Source organism: Lycium barbarum, chromosome 10 (assembly GCF_019175385.1).
Source record: "Lycium barbarum isolate Lr01 chromosome 10, ASM1917538v2, whole genome shotgun sequence".
Taxonomy (NCBI): Eukaryota; Viridiplantae; Streptophyta; class Magnoliopsida; order Solanales; family Solanaceae; genus Lycium; species Lycium barbarum.
The window spans coordinates 5,031,010-5,050,682 of NC_083346.1; the positions used below are offsets into that span (position 1 = coordinate 5,031,010).

Sequence of the window (19,673 nt, forward strand, 5' to 3'; positions counted from 1 at the left end):
TCAAGTGTGTCTATCATTTGTTTTTTATTAGAAAAAGAAATTAAATTGGAGAAATGAAAGTGAAGTAATATTTTAGACATGTGGTAAGCTATTCTTTAGGTCATGGATGTATCGATTTTTGTTCTTCCACAACCAGCTTAATTAAGAGCTGCTTTTTTTCCTCTCATTTTAGCTAAAAGATGGCATAATTAAATTAAAATATATATTAGCATGTTACTATATTAAAGATGGAATACTATGTAAGTCGGATTGTGTAGGCACACTTGAAGACGAGTTCAGAAATTCAATAAGAACAACACTTAGTTGAGGTACTAAATGAAAAAAAAGGCAAGTCTAGAAGCCGCATATGCATTAAGCCTATTAGTTAATACATTAATATTATAATCAACAACAATAATATACCCAATATAATTTTATAAATGGGGTCTCGAAAGAATAACAACAACAACAATCCAGTGAAATCCCACAATGTGAGGTCTGGGAGGATAGAGTGTACGCAAACCTTACTCCTACCAAGGTAGGACGGCTGTTTCCGAAAGATCTTCGGCTCAATAAAAAAGCATATCTTATCCCTACTTATATAATTATAATCCTCACATTATAATCACGTGAACCTAATTGATCTTGGTGTTTTTGACAAGGGCAAAACTAACACCTCAACCTCAAAAAATTCCCCAATTGGTACCCAACCATTGGAATATTATATTCCACTATACGCCACGTGGCCCTAGTTCAATCTATGCCTTTATTTTGGTGGGACCCACCTCCATCAAATTTTTTTCCCTTGTTTTTGTAGCTCATTATAATACGACGTCGTTTTGCCCGTAAAAATTCTGTTTTTAGGTTTATTTTCCTCTTTATTTTGGCATTGAAGAGTCTGAATCTTTCAAGGTTAGTATCATCATCTTCATCTTACTTTTCTTTTATTTATTTATTTATTTATTTTCCCTTTTGAAAGTTGTGTTTTTTGCTAAATTTTGGCTTCAAAAATTCAATCTTGCTATGACTTTTTAAGTTTTTATAATTGGAAATAAAAACCCATTAGTAGAAATGTGAATTCTGCGAAAAAAAAGAAAATACCCATTTAAAAAGAAATGATTTTTCATTCAAATTCAACTTCCAAGGCACATTTTAGGGCATAGAATTATGACTAATGTTATATTAGTGACTTAATTTCAATTCTGATGATATTTTCAATCATGGGTTTTGCAGATATTTTCAAGACAGAAGAAGTTGTGGGGCAATCATCAATTTTGATATATACTTATTTTGATCAATGTGGAGTAGCCTAATTATCATATGCTGCCATTGATTGTTAATTGTTTGATTAGCTTTGTCCAATAATGGCTGCTGTTGGTTCTTTGCAGTTGTCCCATTATTTGGGGACTTGCAAGAACCATGAGCGCCTTAAGAAATATTCGCCTAGACAGGTAAATTTCGCGACTTTTGGTTATATATGTTATTTACATTACTAGTTCTTGTTTCAATATCATTTGGATTAATTGTACTTGTTTTCTTATAGAACACATTTGGAAGGAGTAGGTGGCATTCTTGCTGCACGAGTCTGTCATCATTTTCATCGGTAAGGACTTTTGATTCGACATATGCGTTGGGAATACTGTCTTGTTTTATCTCATTTTAAAGATATTGGTGCCCCTGGAAATGATTGAACAATTCATAGGAGAAATAGAGTCCTCACTCCTCATAATGTCTAAAAGGGAAGGGAAAAAATGGAGATGAAGGGCTTGTTCAGTATGAAGGAAAATATTTTCACGGAAAATAAGTGGGTTTCTTACTTATTTTCTTGTGTTTGGCACGTAAGCAAAAGATATAATCCTAAAAGCATTTTTATATGATCTAGACAAATACTATGGGGCGTGAGGGTGGGGGTTAGGGGTGTGGGGTGGTGGGGATGGGGGCTACAATGGTGGGGGTGAAGATGTGCGTTGGAAGGTGTGGAGGACACAATCAATGTGGAATGCCACTTGGGGAACTTGTTTCCCCTACTTCTACTAGAGAAGTCTTTTTCCTCATTTTTAAGGAACTTGTTTTTTCTAGAGAATGTTTTCCAAAAAATTTGACCAAACGAACATGGGAGAATTGGAAAACATTTCGCAGAAAATGTTTTCCTCCATACCGAACACACCCAAAGAAAGGTCTTGAGAAACTTTCTGTTGCTTCACTTCCTGGTGAAAAAGAAAAAAAGAAAGCTCCAAGAGAAAAATGAGGTGGCAATCTTGTAAACATGTAAAAGAATTAGTTCGATGGGTATTATATCTTAGGATAGTGTACAGGGGATGGGGGCTACAGGGATGGGGATGGGGGCTACAGGGGTGGGGGTGAAGATGAGATGAGTTGGAAGGTGGGGAGGACACAATAAATGTGGAATGCACTTGTTTCCCTACTTCTACTAGAGAAGTCCTTTTCCTCATTTTAAGGAACTTGTTCTCCTAGAGAATGTTTTCCAAAAATTTTGACCAAACGAACATGGGAAAATTGGAAAACATTTCGCAGAAAATGTTTTCCTCCATACCGAACGCACCGAAGAAAGGTCTTGAGAAACTTTCTGTCGCTTTGCTTCACTTCCTGGTTAAAAAAAGAAAAAGAAAAAAGAAAGCTCCAAGAGAAAAATGAGGTGGCAATCTTGTAAACATGTAAAAGAATTAGTTATCTTAGGATAGTGTAATCTATGCAAATACTGTGCTTGTGCTTTCTCTTTGTTGATATCTTCTTTGGCATTCCGTCGTGGTAATGTATTACGCTTGAATAAAGAAGATCAGGGGTGCCGAAATTTATTCTAAACTCACTAAGTTTTCTGTTTCGTTACATCTTCAGCGGCAGGACTCCTGGAGTATTCATCACTTAAGAGGATTGCAAGTGAAGAAACATGTGCTCCCATATAGAAGCAATTTGTTCAAGTGTAATTCTTACCTAAAACCTGACCAAGCTTTTGACATTTCTTTAAAGAATGCTGCTATTATACTGAAAAGGTAATCGTTTGGGTTCAATCAGCCAAGACTATGCATGCATCATGTGCTTTATCTAGCTGCATATGGATAGATTTGTATAAAGATGAACAAAGATTAGATGAGTATGATAGTTTTGAAGAACATTTGAATCTGGAGGAGAATAGTTATAGTATCTTAATAGAGACATTAACGATGATATTAAGTTAAAGCAGCTAAAACATTGTGTGGTGGAACCCTTTACTTTTCTTAGATCTAATATATTGAAGTTGAGTTTAGGTGTCTTGTAATGGCTTTAACCATTGTAAATAGGATGAGGTCCGCCTGCTGATTTTGAGGAGAAAGCACTAGTGGCTTTATGGCACAATTCCAACACATATGCACGTGCTTTAGTAGCAGCAGCCCCCTTTTACCTCTTTAACATAGCTTATAGTGTTTCCTCGCAAATTTTAATTAGGAAGCTTATTGTTGATTCATGCAGGTCATACAATAGCTTACAAGGCAGCCCACTTGTGCTTAAGTTGCTTCCGGCAATTGGAATCCTTGGTTTTGCAGTTTGGGGTCTTGCGCCGCTACTGCGTCAAAGTAGAAACGTACTCCTCCATGTATGAGTATGTTTGTTTTGGTTGTATTTCTTTCTACATATCCCTCTTCGGCATCTTCAGTTTGACAATTATGTCCGACTACACTGCAGAAGAGTGATAACAGCTGGGGAAAGAGTGGTACATATCATGTAATGACCTTCTATCTTCAACCTTTGCTGTTGTGGACTGCGGCAATGCTTGTCTGCAGGTTAGTTCATTCAATTGCAAGCAGAGATCTTTCCCTTTTATGACTGATATACTTCTTGATGGCAACCTGATGCATGAAATATATTTCTTGCAGAGCATTGGACCCCATGGTGCTACCAACAGAAGCTAGTCAAATTGTTAAACAACGACTTTTGAATTTTGTAAAATCATTGTCTACTGTGCTAGCCTTTGCATATTGTTTGTCCAGGTAAGTGTGGTTTCTGAAGATCTTAAAAAATCCCTTTGTAGCCAATCATTTATCTAATATTAATCTTGAAGAATTACGGGTGGATGACATGAATTAAACAAGCATATTTTTGATTAAACTCCAAAATTGCATTTTCTTTTGACCAAATTATTTCTCTGCCTTATCTCAGGAAAAACGGAAGATATTGTTAATAACTAGAAGTACGTCTTGTTCATTAACATCTCGGAAATATTCCTCCATAATTAGGGCAGTCAAACCTATGCTCGAAATCAAAATATTTTGAGCACGGGGTTTATGGTTCAAGTGTATCTTATCTTTAATATGACTTATTTTGAATAAAACTTCTTCAACCAACTAATCTTATACAAAATTTGATGATGAAATATGAAAAAAAAGGGCAGCCCGGTGCACTAAGCTCCCGCTATGCGCGGCATCCGGAGAAGGGCCGGACCTCAAGGGTCTATTGTATGCAACGTTACCCTGCATTTCTACAAGAGGCTGTTTCCAATAAATATGAAAACAATAAAAAATAATTTTCGTAAAGCAGAATACGTTTTGTGAGGCTTTATAAAGAAATCATGCTTTTAATAAAGTCAGTGGTTAAATGCACAAAGGTTTCAAGTGATTTTTGTGTTAACATGTCTACTTGGACTGTCATATTGCAATTGGTTCGACAGTTGTCCATATGTTGGCATATGTCTTGTGCTTCCACTTTTCTACCCTCTTCTAGTTAGATGACTGCATTAACTTGCAGTGAGATTAATTGAATAATTAGTTATGTATATAGGAAATGATAAGACATGTGCTTAAAGTAATAATTAGTTGTTTAAAAGAGGGATACTTTGCTGAACTGTGACTTAAGACTAGCATAATATAAGTAGCAGTATCGTGTATTTGTTTAATATCTTAGAGATGGAGAGCCAGGTCAGGTCAACTGGAATAGATTAGAGAGCAAAAAGGCCTGTTACTTTGCTTTGGTGGTGGTAGGGGGAGCATCTCTTAAGCTTTCTTGTACTGTTTTGTTAAAAAGCTGGATGTTACCTATTTAACAATAATCATGAATTTGATAATACCGATTTGGTAAAGCTGTAATGCTGCTTAATGAGTGACTTACTATCCAAACTTTGCTCCAATAAATATTTCTATTTACTACAAGTAATTGTATTGACTACACTATGGCACTAGGAATCAGTGGATTACCTGCTTAAATATCCTTTTCTAATATGAGATTGGCAACATGTTAGCACTCAGTCTTCTCTGGTCTTATGCAGTCGAACTTTGTTTATACCAATGTACTTTTTGCTTCACTAATAGCTGTTTGTTGTATCTTCTTGAGAGTAAGTTTTGAATGATTGAATGCAGTGTTATTCAACAAGCACAGAAGTTTTACATGGAGACAAGTGGTGCAAATGATACTAGAAATGTAAGAATTCTTCGCACCTATTGGATTTGTTTGTTAGTCATTTAATCTTTTTTTTTTCTTTTGGTGAAAGTAATTATTGTTAGTCTCACTTGATGTAGATTGTACATAGGGGTGTCAAATGGGCGGGTTCAGATGAATTTGGGCGGGTCAAATTGGGCTGAGATAATAAATGAGCGGGTTATTGACCTGCGCAAAGGTTACTTGGGCTAAAATGGGTCATAACTTAACCCTCCCATGTTTTACTAAGTTTTAATTTCCTTGTTTTTTTTTTTTATAACCTTTAGTACCTAATTAAAAAAAAAATCTTTATTATGTGACTATATATCAAATTAAAAAAAAATCTTTTTGAAATATATTGACAAGATTTCTCATGGGTCAATTTGGGCTATGTATCAGCCCAAATTTTTATGGGATAAATGGGCTGAGCTAATAAATGCGCAGGTCATGTTTTCATGTTCTGATTTTGCCACCCCTAATTGTACATATATGGTTGTCTTGCTTCTCGGCAGATGGGCTTCCAGTTTGCTGGTAGAGCTGTTTATACTGCAGTGTGGGTTGCAGCTGCGTCATTGTTCATGGAGTTGCTAGGTTTCTCTACACAGAAATGGCTAACTGCGGGAGGACTTGGGACAGTCTTGCTGACACTTGCTGGTCGTGAGGTCTGTTTCATAGTTTATCTTGCTGCATTTGTTGGTTTAGAACACCATTATTCATGTTCATCTTCAAATAGTCATAAAAAGGGCAGTTTACAGTTGGGATAATTACATATTGGGACCACTCAGTAGAATAATAGGCAGCAAATGTATAGGTTTTGTCTAGTAAGTACAAGTATACATATTATATACACAAAATATACGCAATCAGTGTCTAGGTTTTGTATATTTTGGCTAGCGCCCCTAATCAATTTCGGGCAACGGACATAAATGAAAACAACCCTTTACAGTTTATATCTCTTGTTCGAGTTTGATCAAGTTGGTGATGCGATTATTCTTGTGATGTTGTTATCAGATATTCACCAATTTTCTTTCAAGTATCATGATCCATGCCACACGTCCATTTGTCCTTAATGAATGGATTCAAACCAAGATTGAAGGCTATGAAGTTTCTGGCACGGTTGAGGTATGAACTTGCTCTTGAGGGAAAATCCAGTATTTAATGTTTGAGATCAGAAGAATGAACAAGCTTTTTCCTCTAGCACTTCTCTGTTAACTTGTCCAATTTTGTATCTCTTTTCTGCAGCATGTGGGTTGGTGGTCCCCCACAATCATAAGAGGAGAGGATCGAGAGGCTGTTCACATTCCAAACCACAAGTTTACGATGAATGTTGTCAGAAATCTGACTCAGAAAACTCATTGGCGTATTAAAACTCACCTAGCCATCAGTCATTTGGACGTCAGTAAGATAAACGTGAGCATTACTTCATTCTTTTACAGCAAAATAAGTTATACTATTTATGTTTGATCTCAATGTTATCATGACCTTTTTTGTTTTCGTAGAGTATTGTAGCTGACATGCGCAAAGTTTTGGCAAAGAATCCCCAAGTTGAACAACAGAGGTTGCATAGAAGAGTATTCCTGGAGAATGTCAACCCTGAAAATCAAGCCCTGTTGGTTAGTGTCGATATTTGAGTTTTAATATCTTGTGACTTCTGAATGTATTGTCATTACCAGTGCAAATGCTGTTTTTCATGATTTTGTTACCAGTTCGTTTTGAAAATTATCTTGGGTGTTAAAATTCTTTTCTCTCGAGTGTAAGAATACCTCTGGTCTGCTTACAAATTTACTGGATCTAGAGCAACCAAAGTTTATTTCATAAATCACGCTGCTGCTTTGGTTCTTTCCAGACATAAGGCGCTAGAGTTGTATTTTGATTGAAGTTGCTAGACTGTTTTGACAAAGAAGTACAGCTGTCTTCCAAACTAAACGATTGAACTGCAGTTCCCAAAGAGGATATATAGAAAGAAAATGTTACCAGTCTCAAAAAAAAAAATGTATAGAAAGAAAACAAATTAGGTAAACTCAAGGCACACTAATTTATACCAATTTACTGAGGACATGTGCTTTATGGGTATCAGTTGAGACCGTTCTATCGGAAACAGCCTCTCTACCCCACAAAGGTAGAGGTAAGGTCTGCGTGCATCTTACCCTCCCTAGACCGCACTCGTGGAACTATACTAGGTATGTTGTTGTTGTTGAGACCGTTCTATTAGTGCACTGTACCTCGCGACTTTGAGGACTGGTATTTAAATCAAGTAAATTAAGAAGTACCGTTCTCCTTTGATTCAAGGTAGTGTAAATTATCACTGGCAAGCAGTGTGTGAATATTATATAGTTAGTTATCTAGGCACCCAAGGTTTTGGCTAGTGGTCAATAAAGTGGGTTGAGAACCGTAAGGTCTCAGGTTCAAATCCTAGCAGAGACAAAAACTCTAGGTGGTTTCTTCCCATCTGTCCTAGCCTTGGTGGATAGAGTTACTTGGTATGCGAGGTGGCAGGTATCACATGGAATTGGTCGAGGTGCGCACAAGCTGGCCCGCACACCATCATTATCAAAAAATAAAAAAATTATCTAGTGGCAGTTTATCAAGTTGATTGATGCACTTTCCATCTGCTAAAAAGCAAACAAGCTTTTGAAGCATTGACATGGTGACACCTTAAGGAGTCAAGATCATGGTCCAGTTGAAACTAGTCACCCTGCTTGACTGCTTTCTATCAGCTATGACTTGGGGTTATGGCTAACCCATTCATTTAGTGTACGATGCATGTCAGAGGCACCAATTGTTGTTTGCATGTGTGCGTGTGGTTTTGTGTCGGTTAGGTAAGTGAGATACTCATGAACACTCAAGGACAGAGCCATCTATGCTCCTCAAGATGTACTCTGTCTCTGTCTCTCTCATGAAATGTTGCTTGACATATTTGAAATGATATCCCATTGGTGGTTTATTTTACTCTTAAATATCTCCTCCATTTATTGCGCAGATCTTAATATCCTGCTTTGTCAAGACATCACACTTCGAAGAATACTTGTGTGTCAAGGTGAGGGAAGATCCTGTTACCAATCCTCTATGCAAGAGTTTCTATATCCAGAGTATTTAGTAGTAATAGTTAGTAAAACAGTAAAATTATCTATCCTCAATTTGGAGCCACTGCTTTCTGTAACTCTAGTATTATTTGGAGAATGGATCATTTGGTTTTAACTTTTTCTTTTTTCTTGATGATATTAGGAAGCTATTTTATTAGATCTTCTCAGAGTCATTCGACATCACCGAGCTCGGCTTGCCACTCCCATCCGTACGGTTCAGAAAGTATATAGTGATGCTGACTTAGACAACATGCCATATGATTCTGCCTTCAATCGTGGAGCAACTTCAACTCGTCCATTGCTACTGATTGAGCCATCTTATAAAGTCAATGGGGAAGATCGCACAAAAGGTCGACCAATCCGTGTGAATGGTGAAGAAGACACCAAGGAAAAGGCTACCATGAAGCCGGCACCTGACAGTAAGGTTGAAACGAAGAGCGGACCCGCATCTGATCTTAAAGTCAAAGAAATACTTCCAGCTAGCTCTCATGGTAAGGATGTGCCAATTTCTGACTTGAAACTTGATCCCAAAGTTGACAAAGTAGCACATGCTGAACCCAAAGATGACATTAAAACACCGTCGGATCGAAAACCGAGTAAGGCAACAGTGAAAAACACTTCAAAACCTGTCTCAAAAACTGAGTCAAAGTCTGCAGAAGTTGGTATTTCTGATTCCAAAGATCTTTCAGAGAACATTTCTAGCAACAAAGAAGTTAAGAAAACAGGCAGCGTCCCATCTACTCCACAGTCTAAAAGAGAGGATGAAAAACCACAAGTCACACAACCATCTGTGTCATCGAAGCCCGCATTGGAAGAGAACATTGTTCTTGGTGTTGCTCTCGAGGGTTCAAAAAGAACCCTTCCAATTGAAGAAGAACCATCACCACCACCAAATCCAGCAGAGTCAAAGGAAATGGCTACTAGCCGTAGTAGTAGTGCTTCTACCGTTGCAGATAAAGATAAAAAAGATGGGCAGCGTTCAAACCGTTCTAATTCTGCAGGTACCGATCAGTTGGGTAAAAGGCCCTCTACCGGCAGTTGATCCTCCTATGTTTTCACTAACCCGTGTGAAACTCATTCTTTGTCAACACTAGATTTGATGTTATATGGTCCATTGAGATAAGTTGTCTTGATGTCCCTAATGGTAAAGTATTTAGCCTATCACTCCCAGTATAAAAATGGATAACTTATAGGGCTTAAATCATGTTTGTTTCTAAGTGGTTTGTGGATGTATTTATTATCGCTACGTGTCCAGTTTGACCCCTCCAGTGGCAAATTTTTTGGCTATTGGCCTGGTCGTGCAACTTCAACAGAAATATTGTCATTTTTCCGCCTATGCTGGTTAACAAGCATATATACACACTCATGCATTTGTGCGATCTATCTCTGACCAAAGATACTTCAAAAGATGGTAACAGATGGTATTCTTATTAGTCCTCCATCACCAAAAAAGATCTTTGTATTTCATCTTTAATTAGCGGCTTAATGCATATGTAGCCCCTTAAACTTGTTTCTTTTTCTCATTTTGGCACCTCAACTAAGTGTTGTTTCTATTGAACCCTTGAACTCGTCCTCAGTGTATCTATCAAACACAATCCGACTTATATAGTATTCCATCTTCAATGTAAGAACATGCTAATATATATTCTAATTTAATTATGTCATCTTTTAGCTAAGATTAGCAGTAATTGAGAGGGAAAAAAAAGAGTAACTCTTAATTAAGCTCGTAGTGAAAGAGTAGAAATCGACACATCCATGACTTAAAGAATAGCTTACCACATATCTAAAATAGTACTCCACCTTCATTTCCCTAATTTAATTTCTGCTTCTAATAATAATCAGATTTAGGGAGTTTGATAGACATACTTGGGACGAGTTTAGGAGTTCAATAGAAACAACACTTAGTTGAGGTGTCAAAATAGAAAAAAGAGACAAGTTTAGAGGGCCGCATATGCATTAAGCCTTAATTAACAGTTTCGAGTTTGAATATAAAAAATGAATAGCCCATTGTAGAAAGTTAATTGGCTAGTAGTGCTGCAAGATCTCTTCATTGAAACCCATGGACCATGGTTATGAAATCCCCTTGTATATGAAAAGAGTGAAAAATGCTTCTTGCTAGGGAAGACTTGCTGGAGAAAGTTTATTAGATAAACGATTCCCCCTTTCCAGTGGAATATGCAAACGCAGGACGAAAGCTCTAAGCCCGCATCTTCAACTTCTATTATAAGGGGAGGAAATCTGTCCTTACATTTGTGATATTAAATTTCCTAAACTTTTTTTAAGGCATTGAGTAAGGAAACTAAATTGAGTTTAAATTTAAGTAGGACATATGAAATCAATCAAGGAAAATCAGATCCACTGGCTGCCATTGGATAATTATCAACCTCTACTACATCAAAACCAAATGAAACACCCTTTTAAATAAACTACAGAACTGACATACATAGTAAATATCTGTCAGACTAGAATACTACTATCTGTATATGCACTCTTCATAGGAGTAATACATACATTGTACAACACATTCCACCCCTATAAGTAAACCTCACGTGGTAACACATAAATATATATCCCCTATAAGTCAACAAAAGGGGGTGGCATTTTATTTATAACTATTATATAGGCATAATAAACAATAATAATTTGAGGTCCAAACAAATAATAAAGATCTATATGGTAACCCCACAAATCAAGCTTGGCACATGCAATCAGGAGCAGGATATGTATAGAGTGATTGCTTGGGTTTGCGGAATCTGATTTGGCCTTGTCTGTTCTGGTGCCCATCAACTACTGATTCTTGAAACTCAGGCCAAGTTAGTGTCTTGTTCAAGAAAAGCTGGCCTAATAGTGCCATGTTTGGCCTTATTGTCTTCATATTGTTGTATGTTCTATGTCCCACCTGTCAAGCCAAGGTTGTATTCATTAGCTGTGGACCATATGGCCTAATAATGCATATTAGACTTGCACCTTTCATGTAGGATACCAAACACTACGTAGTTCAAGTCTCACGCACCGACAATGTAAAACATATTCATACAATCAGGTCACTTATGAAACAATTACAGGTAAATCTCTACAATAATTACAAAATATTAATCTGTACTCGCTCAATTTAATTTTATGTTAAGGTGGTCGACTGGACAAAGAAAGAAAGTCCCTTGAGACATGTGGTCTTGATCATGACATTTATGTGGCTATAAAACCTTGTCATAAAGATTAAAATGAGAAGTTCATCATTAAATTGTTTCCAACTATAGAAAGGTGTAATTGATTAATTGAACAGCCTAAACAGGAAGAGTATCACTTAAAATAAAACGTTAGACATTAAGGGAGTAATCAGTTAAAATTGTAATTAACCTGCTATCACAAGTTAAACTACACTGGCAGTGTAAAATAGTTTCTCTTTCCGTGTATTAACTCGATGAAAAGAAATAGCTTACATTTTATTAAGTAGATTCTAAAGGGCAGCATAGCAAGCTAAAGTGAAACTATAAGATGAAAAGATTTGAGTGATTACCATTGCATTGTGCATATTTCCAGGGGAGGCGGAAACGAAAATATCACTGTGCATGCCAACATAATAATCAACTGCGGCCAATAGGGAAGCCTTTCCTTTGATAAGAGCTCTTTCCTCAGAAGACGCAAGGCTCTTTTTGTCTTCCATCAACGGGAACAAACTTCTCAAGGCTGAAATCCGACGTTCCCCGCCATAAACCTAGAAAAAAGATGAACAAAGAAAAGACTTCAGGACACACGGATATTGGCTTTACTTCAAGTATTCTATAAATGCAGAACATCAGTGAAGACCTTATGGGAGGCAAGATATAGGCGAGTGCTGTTGTCGAATCCCAAAGCTGCCAGCAGCAATCCAACTTCTTCTGGGGTTAATGGGCACCGTCCTTGACTTCTTAATTCTTCATCAGTAAATTGAGAGTTGATGACCCTTCCTCCCCAAATTACTTGCCTGTATTTAGCTAGAGCCAGATTTTCAGCCTTACCGCCACCAAAATCACAGGCTGAATGAGCAGCCATGTCCTGGAGAGGAAAGAAGTCCAAGGGTTCTTAAAATATGGTACACTTTAGGTGGAGTAAAATTGACTACCAATCACAGCATCAAAGGAAAACCAATCTTTTCAGGAAATTGGAAGTACTAATATTTGATCGGAAAATACTGCAGGAGAACTACTTCAATGATGCATGAAATGCTGGAAGTAGACGGCAGAATATTCTACTAAATTCAGAAAGCAGTACAGATAAAAGTGTTTTTTACCTTGTCAAAGCGAAGGTGAAGAACAGCAAACTTGCCAGCTCCTTGGTTGGGCTTAAGATCAGTAACCTCTCTAAGGTAGTTGTTGCTAACCATGTTGCCTTCGCTAAGAGGATACCTCAGGCGATTGATAAGGGCATCCCCGAGATGTCTGATGTGAGGAACAAAGTCCAATGCTTGAAAGTTGACTTTACATCGTAGGTGCTGGAGGTACTTGGGCATGTTGTCGAACGTCAATCGATGAGAAAATGGTGCTATGGCAGCAATTCCATAACTGACCATTTATAGAATATTAATATACTAAGCAATGTCAAAATTCCAGCAAAAGACGGATAACAGAATTACTATCTCTTCAGAAGATAATCACTAATAAAGAGAAATATGAAGATAAGAGACATCAATCATGTGACTAACCTCTGCAGGACAGGTGACACGTTCTCCAAATACCAATGTGCTGAAGCATGAACCGGAGCGGTCTTGATTCTTGTAGGTCGAATAGCTGTGCCATAATATTCTCGTGTGCTCCAAGAGAATTCATCAGGCAACTCTTTAACTATAGCTACGTCGTCTTTCAATACATTGATGAAGTGATCCACATCAAAGATATCCTCGAATGAGCTGTAGGAAAGAGGACGATAATTACTTGTATATGTAGTTACGAGGTTGAAAGTAAAACAATATTAGCAATATACTAAAAAGATACCTCGAATCTTGCCAAACAGGATTCACTTCCAACTGAGGGATCACAAGTGTGGCATTCAGAATCTTGGCAACGACGACTGCATCACAGATCTTTTCCGAGAAACATAGATGTCAGTAATGAAGGGATAACTGCTTGTTTTTTTATAATCAAAGGAGTTGATCATTAATGCTGCTCCTATGAACTAGCAAATGACAAAAATGGCCCCTCGTGTTGGGGAGTCGGTACAAAACAGTCCCCAACGATTTTGGTCCTTTAAGTTCGCCAAAAGTTTAACACTTTTGGTCTCTATCAGTTAGATTTGAGGGGAACTGTGAAAAAAAAATAGGATTTAGTGGGAACTCACATTTGGGGGGACAGTTTTTGCAGTTTATGCTATTTTGTCTTGTTCTAGAATCTAGTGTAGTTTTTTAGGTGTAAATTCTGCTGTTTTTTGATGTCTAATACAGTGTGTGTTTTTTTGGCAGTGTATAGTATTTGATGAGACTTCCCTCATGTTTATGATTAATTTTTTCCAGAGTTCCCGTCATCATATATTTAACGGAGACCGAAAGTGTTAACTTTTGGCAAAATCAAAAGGACCAAAACTTTCAGAGCATACTTTAAGGACTATTTCGAACCTACTCCCAAACATGAAGCATCATTTTTGTCATTTTCTCAACTGTCAAACAAAGGAACTATGATACTCACCCCCATTCTCTGTTGATTTAGTCCTCCATCAAGGAACACTTGAATGTATCCCTCAGATTTTTCAGGTACTCCTGCACAGTGCAAGGAACAGTAATTAGCCATTAGAAAATTAGACGGCGAGATCATGTTGATGCTCAATCAAGTTATTGTTTAACATAATAACATCAAGCCTCGAATCTAGAAGTAAATTTTCGGGTTTTTTCATTTTTGGCCCGTCGGCCAAAATTAATTACGGGTGCATATGTGTATATTTGTGTATATGACATGTATATTAAGCATATGATATGTATATTAAGCATATGATATGTATATTACATGTATATTTTTACTTAATATACATTACATATACATTTTCCGGATATTAATTTTTTAGAGTGGTCCAAAAACGTAATTATCTCTAAATTTTAGATGGATCAGAAGACATAATCATAGACACTTACTTGATGCAGCATCAGATTCAGTACAAGGTTTCCATCCTTGGTGTGCCAAAGGTGTCCAAAGCTCTGACAGTTCTTCATTGGACTAAAGACAAAGAAGACACAAACTCATTGACAGGAGAACAAAAGTTGATTTAAGAGCAACAAGTGAATGTGATTAATAAGGTCTTACGCACAGTTTGGCGGCGTAAAGCACTCTTCGCAAGACGTGAGTGCCTGAATTTTGGAGCATTCAAATCCTGCACGTGCAAACAAGCTTATAAAAATTTCTCTAAAGAGTTCATATCACACAATTACTTAGAGACGCACCAAAAGCATACAATTTATTTTTTATGGACACAAATTTACCAGATTCCTAAAGTTTGGCAAAGAGATCAGAAGAAATTTGGGAATTGGAACAAAAGAATCTAAATATGTTGTTTAGACCAACTACTTTAGTCCTTTCAGAGTCCATGTCGTCGGGACTCGGGTACAAAAGAATGATTGTTTGGGCTATGACATGCATCTCTCCGCAATGTATTTAGAAAATTATGTTGGTTAGACCAACTACTTTAGTCCTTTCAGAGTCCATGTAGTCGGGACTCGGGTACAAAAGAATGATTATTTGGGCGCTACGCGATGTATTTAGAAAATTATGCTTTCCTCTCCTTGAAAGAGAAGTATAATCATCTTCCACCAAACTGATTTTTAATTATTATTATTATTTTTATTTTAGGAGCAGCTTCTACTGTTGATCTACCGAACATATAAATATTTATCCCAAAAATCAAATCTTATCATTGACACAAGAATTCTTCTATACAGACTGTGGAGTCAACAGATCCAAACTTCCCATTGCTGAGAATCATGCAAGTGGCATGAAGATAGGTTTATACTGAAAGAAACCATTAAATAAATGACACTTAACTAGTCCAAAGTCAACAGATCCAAGTCAATGACTCACCAAACCCCTCCTAAACATTCTTCAATCACTGCTAGATTTACAAATTATACCAAAACAATTGTTTTTTTCCTGTTTCTGTTTCACTTTCTGATTCATTGATACTACAAAAGCAGCAAATCCACCTAACATAAAATCAACTATTCCACAATGCTAGTAAACAAAAACAAAACCCCAATTTTACGTCTAGAAAATTTCCCCAACTGCTGATATCCACCAAAAAGTTCAAGATTAACAGGTAAAAAAAAGTCCATTCCTCATCTACACTTTCCTTTTTGCCAAACCTAAGATCTAAATTTTTGTACAACCTTACCCCTACCCTTGTTAAATTGATTTATCTTTAGATAACCATCTTTTTCATCAGAATTTCTCAAAACCTTGTTCTAACACATCCACTTTCACTTCAAGATTGCATTTTTACTGCTTTTTTCATCACCCTCTTTCTCCATCTACCTTTTCCACTCAAATTCCAACAAACCAACAAAGAACACAACACAAAAGAAAAACACAAAAAAGGGTACATTGAAGAAACAACAAGGCTAAAAATCTACAATTTCCTTTCTGGACCAACCCTAAGATCTAATCTTTTTACAGCCTTACCCCGACCCTCGTTAATTAATTTATAGATGACCATTTTTTTCATCAAAAATTCTCAAAACTTTTTTCTAAAACAACCACTTTCACTTCAAGATTACATTTTTACTGCTTTCTTCATCATCCTCTTTCCCAATAGACCAACAAAGAGCACAATACAAAAGAAAACAAAAAAGGGTACATTGAAGAAACAACAACAAGGCTAAAAATCTATACTTTCCTTTCTGGACCAACCCTAAAGATCTAATCTTTTTACAACCTTACCCCTACCCTTGTTAAATTGATTTATCTTTAGATAACCATTTTTTTCATCAAAATATCTCAAAACTTTTTTTTTCTAAAACAACCACTTTCACTTCAAGATTACAGTTTTACTGGTTTTTCCATCACCCTCTTTCCCAATAGACCAACAAAGAGCACAACACACAAGAAAAAACACAAAAAAGGGTACATTAAAGAAACAACAACAAGGCTAAAAAATTACAAAAGATAAGCAAAAAAATACAAAAACATACCGAGAGAATGGTGTTTGAGGCATGGCTGAGAGTAGTGAAAAGTGTAGGAAACAAAATAGGCAAAAGTAACACAAAAATCATATGATTTCCACTCATACTTATACTTCTTGTTTGATATTGCTAAGTTGATTTGTGGTATTTGGCTCAACCCTTTGATGAAAATATATAAAGCAAATAAAGAAAAGGGTAGGCCTAAAAACTCTCAAAAGAACTTAGAAGAAAGGAATACAAGATGGAAAAAAAGCAAATTTTTTTCCTTTGTAAGAGAGAGAGAATAAGGAAAGAAATCAAGAATTAGTATTACTAATAACTGGAATAGGAGTAAAGAGGGGCCAATATCATTATGAGCCTCAGTAAAAGCATATCACATGGTGGCACCTATTCCCATATATCATCAACACATATACCAAAAAATGCAAAGCAAAACTATAATAAGACCAAGAAAAAAGCTCACAGCAACCTTACAGCTGCTATTGAGGTGATTTATTTTACTCCTATGGGGTAGTTTGGCCGCCCGCAGATATTTAATAATATATTGATTAGTTATGTAGAATTTAAATATGAAGTAGTAGTTATTTATATGTATTAGTTATTCTAATTTTTATTTTATTTCATTTTTTTAATTTTGCATAATATAATATATATATATATTTTCATAACTTATACATATATTAATTATATGTTATTGTACACTGATAATCAATATTGTATTTGGTATATTGAATTTTATACGTACCAGCTAAAATGCTAGTACCAAATGTGGTACTTCCTCCGTTTAATTTTATAAAAGGGTATTTGATTGGGCTGAAGTTTAAGAAGAAAATGAAGACTTTTCAAGATGAGTCATACATATTTGTATGGTTATAAATCATTACATTAAAGATAAATTGATAAATTTGTAAGTTAAATTGTTACAAAAGATAAATATAAAAAAAATGTTATTCTTTTTATGATTGATTAAAAAAAATGTAATTAATTCACACTCTAACCATCAACCAAACGATTCCTAATAGTTTTTGGGAGAGTAAATGTTGAAGTGGGTTGTCGTTATCAAGTGACCTATTACAGCCCAACAACGGATAGATTCATAATTCATAGTAGTGAGGAAACAAGAAAAGAAAAACAATAAGAAAGGTGCATCCACCGCTATGTACGTGGCAACAATTTGAGGTGGTCTATGAGTCTTTTCTTGATTAGCTTTATTGTGAATTGTGAATGTCACAAGAATACTTTATTGTTATAAAAAAGAGTTTGTGCTTTTAATGTGACTACTAATAATAATAATGTTGGCAATACCCACCGACACTTGCTCCGGCTACAGTGTTTTTCACACAATCAAGTTGGAAGGAAAGTGCATGGTGGGTTCATTTGAAGGGGGGTGGGTGTTGTCACGAGTGGTTTTCATGAAAACATTTCTTGGATAGTATTTAGTACTATAATTGTATTTATTTATTATAATTTGTAGATATTTTAAATTATGGTTTTAAGCTTTTTTTTTTTTTTTAGTAAACTGAGATCTTATGAGAAAATATTTATGTCATGGTTTAAAATTTTATAAGTTATGATAGAGTTAGATGTGTGTTCAATGTTTTGTCTGTAATGTCGAGCAATATATGAGCGGACATCGGACGTGAGTTTTTCGTTTCGTTTCGTTTCGTCCCCCAAAATTCTTTTATCTTATTACTAAGGGTGAGACGTTGAAATATATATGTCGGGAAGACCTCCATTAATTGTCTATCACAAAAATACGAATCCAAATGTAGGGTAGAAAGAATTTGATAAATGGAGATATTAAGCCCTCGTTTGGCCATAAGAATTATTTACTTTATTCTGGAATTTTATTTTCACTTTTTTCCGGAATCAGCGTTTGGTCATGAGAATTTTAAATACAACTTGAAGTTGTATTTCGGAATACCAAAAACTAAAAAACCTTATTTTTCAAAAAAAAATCACTTTTTCACTTTTTTACAACTATATTTCAACAAAAACTACAATTTCAAAACTATGGTCAAACACAACTCAAACTCCAAAATTCCAAAGATTTTTTTTTTTTGGAATCTATAGACAAACGGGGCCTAGTTCTTTCAGGAGTCGGAATCAGTAACGCGTAAATCATTTCAAATCAAGATTAATTAATATCTGAATATTTTACGGAAGTATAATGTTTTAGATACTATATTCTTACAATTTTTATAAATAGAGACAAAATTTAAATAATGACCTAAAAAAGGGATATTCATGTAAACGTAAATTAATATGGTTTTCATTCGGTAATTGTTTGGGGCTCAACTATTCTGGATCTTCTTCTAAAATCTTTCAAATGAATTTATTTCCAAGACTCAAGCTCAAAAGTTGTAAAAAGATGAATAGATATTTACCATTTCACTGTAATTTTGGAGTGTTTTGAGACATTGAGGGAAATAGGTTGAGGAAAGGCCTTTTTAGCCCTTTTTCTTTGACTGTTTTGGTCCTGCTATTTTTGGTGCCATTCTCCTGCTTAAAGAGACTACAGTTGCTTGCACCGGAAATAAACAAGGCCATTAAATTAGCAAATTTTACATTACCGTTTTCAACTTTAGAACTTTTCAAAAATATTACTACTCCACGTGGGTTATCTTACATAAACGACAATCTTTTGAACTCATTTCAACAAAAAAAAAATGACAGTTTCTTATATTCGAAAATTTCGTAATTTTAAAATTGATGATCTGTTTTTATAGCAACCAAATTGTTATAATATGTCTGAGACTAAAATGTCCAAATAAATTTTCAATGTGGTAAAGATTCTTCTTTCTTTATGAAATTTTGTGTGTGCTGAAATATCACCCATGAAATGAAAGGAATAGATTTTTTTTTTAATTTCCCGCTCGGTGGCTGGCACCTACATTGGAAGCCGAATAGATCTGAATTCGTGTCGAAAAATTTCACATTAGGAATAAAGTGCTTCCTAACAAAGACGACTCGAAACTCAGAACTTAAACTCGAAATCTCTTATTAAGGAATTGATTATTATTCACTTCACTTGTTAGAAAAAAAAAAAGTAATTATCTTGATCTCATGGG

At 35.7% G+C, this 19,673-nt stretch overlaps 2 protein-coding genes across 3 annotated transcripts; one reads left to right on the forward strand and one right to left on the reverse strand.

The window, feature by feature from the left end:
- The first annotated feature begins 747 nt into the window (after positions 1–747).
- On the forward strand, positions 748–9,849 carry LOC132613745 (mechanosensitive ion channel protein 2, chloroplastic). 2 transcript variants are annotated; one of them, XM_060327950.1, is made up of 14 exons: positions 748–891; positions 1,213–1,430; positions 1,523–1,582; positions 2,836–2,990; positions 3,448–3,571; positions 3,661–3,758; positions 3,852–3,965; positions 5,328–5,388; positions 5,898–6,047; positions 6,397–6,507; positions 6,628–6,795; positions 6,885–6,998; positions 8,366–8,422; positions 8,611–9,849. In XM_060327950.1, exons 2-14 carry the CDS (start codon positions 1,344–1,346, stop codon positions 9,508–9,510), a joined length of 2,199 nt encoding a protein of 732 aa, XP_060183933.1. In that variant the 5' UTR covers positions 748–891; positions 1,213–1,343; the 3' UTR covers positions 9,511–9,849. The 2 variants fall into 2 exon arrangements, with proteins under 2 accessions (XP_060183933.1, XP_060183934.1); XM_060327951.1 differs by lacking the exon at positions 748–891 and having other exon boundaries at positions 1,203–1,430.
- Positions 9,850–10,803: 954 nt separating this feature from the next.
- Positions 10,804–17,002, reverse strand: LOC132612615 (O-fucosyltransferase 39-like). The gene is made up of 10 exons (XM_060326711.1): positions 16,612–17,002; positions 14,739–14,801; positions 14,566–14,647; positions 14,126–14,196; positions 13,439–13,527; positions 13,150–13,353; positions 12,739–13,009; positions 12,276–12,503; positions 11,986–12,183; positions 10,804–11,367 (listed from the first exon to the last, which is right to left on the reverse strand). The coding sequence occupies exons 1-10, from the start codon at positions 16,705–16,707 to the stop codon at positions 11,158–11,160; spliced, it is 1,512 nt and encodes a 503-aa protein (XP_060182694.1). The 5' UTR covers positions 16,708–17,002; the 3' UTR covers positions 10,804–11,157.
- Positions 17,003–19,673: the final 2,671 nt, after the last annotated feature.